Here is a 7222-nt window from a genome sequence, read left to right on the forward strand (position 1 = left end):
TGCCTGGTGTACAAGGGACACCCAGCTCTCATTGTACCTCCTCCCCCTTTCTCAATCTATCTCCATTCAGATAATAATCTGCCTTCCTGTGTTCGCTCCCAATGTGGGTAACCTCCCATTGATCCACATTATACTGCATTAGTCCACTCACTCAGCCTGTTCACATCACACTGTGACATCTCGGCAACATCTTCCCCACAGCTCACCCTCCCACCCTGCTTTGTGTCACCTGCACGTTTGGAGATATCGCATTTAGTTCCTGCATCTAAATGGTGAATGTGTACCATGTGACTGGCTGGGGGTCCCCGCACTGATCCCTGCGGTATCCCACTGGTCAGGGAGTCCCGCTCGGATAAAGACCCACCTATTCCCTGTTTTGTGTTCCCTGTCTGCCAGTCAGTTCACTTTCCAGGTCAGTACGGAACCCCAACCCCAACCCCCAACTTGTGAAAATCCAAGTAAACCACATCCTTTTGCTGGAAATTACACAGCACCTTCATCAAACTCAGTTTCTACCCCACTCGGAGGAATTAGAACATTGAACATGGAACGGTAGTTAATGCTTCCTTTCATTAATCTCTTTTACAAAAACACACAGAGAATACAGAACAGTACAGCACAGGAACAGGCCCTTCGGCCCACAATGTCGTGCTGAACCTGATACCAAATTAAACTGACCCCTTCTGCCTGCCCTTGGCCCATATCCCTCCATCCCTCACATATCCAAGTGCTTATCTAAAAGCCCCTTAAACACCCCTATTGTATCTGCCCCCACCCACCATCCCCTGGCAGCGTGTTCCAGACTCCTACCACTCTCTGTGTAAAACAACTTGCCCCTCACATCTCCTTTCCCCCTCTCACCTTAAATACGTGCCCCTTAGTATTAGTCATTTGAACTCTGGGAGAAAAAGATTCTGACTGTCAACCCTGTATACGCATCTCATAATTTAATGAACTTCTATCAAGTCTCCCTCAGCTTCCAGAGAAAATAACCGGAGTTTTTCCAGCCCCTCCTAACACCTTGTACCCTCTAATCCAGGCAGCATCCTGGTAAACCCCCTTCTGCGATCCCCCCCATCCCCGAAACCTCCAATAGTGCCTGATGCTGACCACTGATTGTATGTTTTAAGCTCAGTCTGCTCACTGCCCCTTGGGATACCCCAGGGTGGGGTATTTACCTGGGGTTTAACACTCAGTGACGGGGTGGTACCTGGTCTGGGATCGTTCCGACACCCCGATGGAGGACAGGACTGGGTATCCCGCACAATCCGACTGGAATAACACTTCCCCGTCTGACACCACGGTATTGAAATGAATGAGGATTGTGGATCCCAGTTCAGTCGTCGTTCAGTTTGCAGTGGATTAATTCGCAGTGAAACGGGTGTAGGCATTTCACAGTGAGCTGTCGGCACGGCCTGTGTCCAGGGGGGCTATAACACAGAGGGACTGTGACCTCTGGTCTCATTGGGACACCTAGATGCATATCGGCTTCCTTAAAGGGACATCTCTCTTGAAGTGGTAGCACCACACACTCCTTCCTGATCTCTGCCTTTAGATCGGGGTGTGTTCAATATCTTCCTATTTCTTCTGAATGTCTCCTTCGCCATTCGGACTGCATAACATTTCAGTTCTGAGTCTCTCTGATCACTGTCCCTTCACCTCCTTAAGTCCCTGAGCTGCATTTTCTGGTTGGGCTTTTAGCCTGACAGAGTTTAAACCCGTGTCTACCCTCATGCACCTCCTGCTGCTTATTTCTGTGGCTTTAGACTCATTGTTTTATCTTCTCACGGTCTTGAGAAGGTTATGTTCGCCCCAGGTTGTGTTCTAGGCTACAGGGTGCGAGTATTTACAACATCCTTCCCATACACAGTGCTCCTGGGAGAGTAAGTATCAAGCTCCCTGTTTATCTCAGAGGCTGTTGCTAGTCCTGAGCTCTGTTGTGGTGTTGGCTCTGTCTCGGAATGAGATGGAATCCCGTTCTGGATTCTGAGTGATCCATCACCTCACAGTCTGGTCTGCTCCTCTCTTTCGACTGACGACGGAGGGAAGATGGTGTCCCCCAGTTAGTGCCTGACGTTCCCGAAATCCTCATTCACAGTCCGAGGTCCATTGTCTGACGCTGGAACACAGTGTATCGTAAGGAAGGGTGTCAATTCTCTCTGATCACTGCCTCCTCAATGCACATCACACCTTCCATCTAAAACCAATCTGATCCATCACTATCCTTCCCCAAGGCCTTTCTGGAAAGTTGGATCCAATCATTGCCTCCCAATGGGGCCCTGATGGCCCGTGTCTGGGATACATTTGACGCATCAGCAAGTGATCCAGTGCGAGTTTGGAAATTCCCAGCCACCGCACTGTTTATGGGCTCTTCCTGTGCACCTCGATGTGCCCCCTCACCGTCCCCCCTCCTCGAGTCTCTGGAGGATTTCCCTTCAAGTTGACCTTGATGGAACCATTCTGTGATCAATGCTGTGAGTGTTCTACCTGCTCGAGGACCCTTGATCTGCTGGAGCTAGACTTGGGCCTCACCCTGATCACACCCTGTAGCACAGTTGGCCAACACCAGGCCTAAGCCTGACTCTGGGAAACTGATAGGTTATGAAGGTTTATGGAGCTTTCTAAATTCAGGAGCTCATGGTAGACTGGTTAGCAAGGTTAGATCCCATGGAATACAGGGAGAACTAGCTATTTGGATACAAAATTGGTTCAAAGGTAGAAAACAGAGGGTGGTGGGGGAGGGTTGCTTTTCAGACTGGAGGCCTGTGACCAGCGGTGTGCCACAGGGATCGGTGCTGGGTCCATTGCTTTTTGTCATTTATATAAATGATTTGGATGTGAACATAGGAGGGTTGGTTAGTAAGTTTGCAGATGACACTAAAATTGGAGATGTAGTGGGCAGCCACAGGGAGAGGTTGGGGCTATTTTCCCTGGAGCGTCAGAGGCTGAGGGGGTGACCTTATAGAGGTTTATAAAATCATGAGGGGCATGGAGAGGGTGAATAGACAAGGTCTTTTCCCCAGGGTAGGGGAGCAGAAACTAGAGGGGCATAGGTTTAAGGTGGGAGGGGAAAGATTTAAAAGGGACCTGAGGGGTAACTTTTTCACGCAGAGGGTGGTGCGTGTATGGAATGAGCTGCCAGAGGAAGTGGTGGAGGCTGGTATAAATACAACATGTAAAAGGCATCTGGATGGGTATATGAATAGGAAGGGTTTAGAGGGATATGGGCCAAATGCTGGCAAATGGCACTAGATTAATTTAGGATATTGGGTTAGCACAGACTAGATGGACCAAAGGCTCTGTTCCCGTGCTGATCCTGTGCTTTAAGTATTTATTGCTACCAGCCTGTTATCAACATCCAATCTCCATTTGTGTACCTGCCCTTCCCAGAGTGCGCTAAGGCTTTGGCTTACTGGGTAAATCATTAGCCCTAAGGCTGCTTGGCCCTTATCTCTTCGTTGACATGTACATGTCTCACTATCACGCAGCAGAAAGAGGCTATTCGGCCCTGAACTAGTTCTATTCCCAAGTGCCCATCTCCTGCCTTTTCCCATAACCTGGCATGGAAACAATCCGTGCCCATTTAAAATAGCCTCCATCATACTCCGCCTCCATCCTGCATCCACGTCTGTAGCCCAGACACATTGTAAAAGATGTGGGTTTTTTTAAATTTTACTTATTCATCCACAAAATGAGGGCGAGGCCCAGGGACGGATGGCAGTTTCCTTCCCTAAACAACATTAGTCAGCCATTGTAGCTCAGTGGTTAGCACTGCTGCCTCACAGCGCCAGGGACCCACGTTCAATTCCAGCCTTAAGCGACTGTGTGGAGTTTACACATTCTCCCCGTGTCTGCGTGGGTTTCCTTCGGGTGCTCCAGTTTCCTCCCACAGTCCAAAGATGTGCAGGTTAGGGTGGATTGGCCATGCTAAATTGTCCCATAGTGCCCAGGGATGTGCGGGTTAGGGTGGATTGGCCGTGCTAAATTGTCCCATAGTGCCCAGGGATGTGCAGGTTAGGGTGGGTTGGCCGTGCTAAACTGTCCCATAGTGTCCAGGGATGTGCAGGTTGGGTGTGTGAAAAGGGGAATGGGTCTGGGTGGGATGCTCTGAGGGTCGGTGTAGAATTGTTGGACTGAAGGGCCTGTTTCCACACCGTAGGGATTCTGTGATTCTATAAAAGAAGTAATTCTACACAAATAAGGTCACGCATGATCACTTTCAGGAGCCGAGCTGAAATGTGACCACAGGCAGGGAGAAAGAGAAAGAGCAGAATATTATAAAACTTAACCCAGGACGTGGGTGAGGAGCGTTGGGGCAAGATAGGAGAGAAACGCCAGCGACAAACAGTAAATGTGGATACCTTTGTGAAGGAGGGACAGTGAGGACCACCAAAAGATCCTGTAGTGAAGGATGTATTTGGTATGTTTGCCTTTATTGGTCAGTGCGTTGAGTATAGGAGTTAGGAGGGTCATGTTGCGGCTGTACAGGACATTGGTTAGGCCACTTTTGGAATACTGTGTGTAATTCTGGTCTCCCTGCTATAGGAAGGATGTTGTGAAACTTGAAAGGATTCAGAAAAGATTTACAAGGATGTTGCCAGGATTGGAGGGTTTGAGCTACAGGGAGAGGCTGGGGCTATTTTCTCTGGAACATTGGAGGCTAAGGAGTGACCTTACAGAGGTTTATAAAATCATGTGGGGCATGGATAGGGTAAATAGCCAAGGTCTTTTCCCCAGGGTGGGGGGAGTCCAAAACTAGAGGGTCATAGGTTTAAGGTGAGAGGGGAAAGATTTAAAAGGGACCTGAGGGGTAACTTTTTCCACACAGAGGGTGGTGCATGTATGGAACGAGCTGCCACAGGAAGTGGTGGAGGTTGGTACAATTACAACATTTAAAAGGCATCTGGATGGGTACATGAATAGTAAGGGTTTAGAGGGATATGGGCCAAATGCTGGCAAATGGGACTAGATTAATTTAGGATATCGGGTCAGCATGGACGAGTTGGACTGAAGGGTCTGTTCCCGTGCTGTACAGCTCTGACTGTATAACTGCACTTGACCAAGCAGAATGCCATTGTCAGTGCAGTACACCCTTAATCTTCATGTCCTGCCCTAAGCCCTCACTGATCCGTGTGACACCACATTGGAGTGAACTAACCGCTCTCTCATTCTCTCTGTCTGTTTGTTAATAAGGCTGGGCTTGACCGTATGGCAGATGGACACATGCTGGCTGATGTCGTAGCAATAATCGGTGGGTAATGGGCTGCGCGCTGCTGTTGTGGGAGGGGAGGGGGGCAATGTGAAATGGATGGGAGGGCTTGGAGCAGAATCATATCAGACCCACCTGGAACAGGAAACAGCCCATTCCAGGAGCTGCATGAGAGCTGGGTTTGAAATTGGATTTCAGTGTCTCCTCATTCCCTGCTGAGCCAGCACAGGGAGGTGGGGAGTGGGAGGGTCGGGGGTCCTTAGGTCCACTCACTCCTTTATCCAGCTAATGGGCAGGAGGAATAAGATCAATTCAACTCTGCAGCATATTACAGTACCCTGTTTTCCCCCCCTCCCTCCCCCCCACCTGACACCAATGTCCCGGTACCCCGTTCCCCCCTGGATCCTGACCGGGTTATGCTCCACTCCATTGTGGATGGGGATGACTGTAAAACTCTGTGTGTTTGATGGGGGACAGTGTAGAGGGAGCTTTACTCGGTATCTAACCCCGTCCTGTCCCTGTCCTGGGAGTGTGTATAAAAGAACAGAAGCCAGGAACAGTATTAAACCTTTGAGCCTGCTGTGCTATTCAGTGCGAATATGGCTGATCCTCTCCCTCAATGCCACATTGCCCACCATGACCCTCAATCCCTTTAATATTTAAATACTTATTAACCTCTTTCTTGCATACACTCAGTGACCTAACCTCTGCTGCTTCCGGTGATAATGAATTCCACAGGTTGGTCACTGAATAAAAACCTATCTCCTCATCTCGGTCTTCTCTGATCTTCCCTGTTTGCCGCTAATCCAACCTATGGTGCTAGACTCCCAGAACCGGGGGAGCTTCCTCCCTCCATCTACAGTCTTGCTCTGTCAGAATTTTAAATGTTGCAATGAGATTCCCCCTCATTTTTTCTAGTGAGTCGCCAGGCTCAGTCAAACCAGCATCTCCTCATGGGCCAGTCCTGCATTGCAAATGTCAGCCAGGTCAAATCCCAGAACGGCAAGGACCTTGTTAGATGTAGAGACCCAAACTTGTACACTGTGCTCCGAGTGTGGTCTCTCCGAGGACCTGTGTGACTGCAGCAAGTTATCCCAACATCCGTACTCAAACCCTCTCGCAGCGATGCGTCTGATGTTAATTCCATCAGCTGGCGGACCAGGGTGGGAGAGTGTTCGAGGGGAGAGAGCGAGTGTTTCGGAGGGAGGGGGTGTTAGCATTTCAGTGGGAGAGTGAGGCAGCAGTATCATCGGGGTAGTGAGGGAGAGAAGGGGTTAAGGGGGTGTTGGAGAGGGATTTGAGAGGGTGAAAGACTGGTGTTTTCCGGACTGGGGCAAAGGGCCAGATGAAGGGATGGACAGAGATAGCGAGAGGGGTGTTGGATGAATAGGAGGAGTGAATGAGCTGGGGCAGAGAGAGAGAGGGAATGCGGAGCGGTGTATTCAGAGTGAGTGTGGCTGAGAGGTGACAAAGGGGAATAGGAGAGTCAGTGGAGGGGATGGAGGGTGCGGGGGGTGGGGTGTTGTGGAGCTGGGGTTGCCAATAAGGACTGGGAAGACGGACAGAGATGGGGGAAGTCTAGGGCAATAGATGGGGAGCTGCCGAGGGCTGCAGTGGGATGAGGAGACCAGTAAATGGAGTGAGCAGACACCAGGCGGGGAAGTCTCAGAGAGGAATTAGAAAGAAACCGTGCAGAAGCCTGTGGCAAGAATTAGCTGCACCCTGTCCTGTGGGCTGAGAAGTGACAACACCCACCCCACCCCCAACAAATTGTGGCCTAACTTCCCCATTCCGAGTAATTCCATCATTCAGCACCACAGTCACCGCCATTCAGAGCGTGCTCCCTTCATATCTAACCCCGTGCTGTCCCTGTCCTGGGAGTGTTTGATGGGGGGACAGTGCAGAGGGAGCTTTACTCTGTATCTAACCCCGTGCTGTCCCTGTCCTGGGAGTATTTGATGGGGACAGTGTAGAGTGAGCTTTACTCTGTATCTAACCCTGTGCTGTCCCTGT

At 50.1% G+C, this 7222-nt stretch overlaps 1 protein-coding gene across 1 annotated transcript in view; it reads left to right on the top strand.

Annotated features, from left to right (window-relative positions):
• ndufs2 (NADH:ubiquinone oxidoreductase core subunit S2) overlaps window positions 1–7222 on the top strand; it is a 26450-nt gene that overhangs the window by 18585 nt on the left and 643 nt on the right. The window contains 1 exon segment of the mRNA XM_048620763.1: window positions 5194–5251. Within this exon segment, the coding sequence (XP_048476720.1) occupies window positions 5194–5251 (58 nt within the window).

The sequence above is a fragment of the Rhincodon typus genome, chromosome 48, assembly GCF_021869965.1.
Source record: "Rhincodon typus isolate 14 chromosome 48, sRhiTyp1.1, whole genome shotgun sequence".
Taxonomy (NCBI): Eukaryota; Metazoa; Chordata; class Chondrichthyes; order Orectolobiformes; family Rhincodontidae; genus Rhincodon; species Rhincodon typus.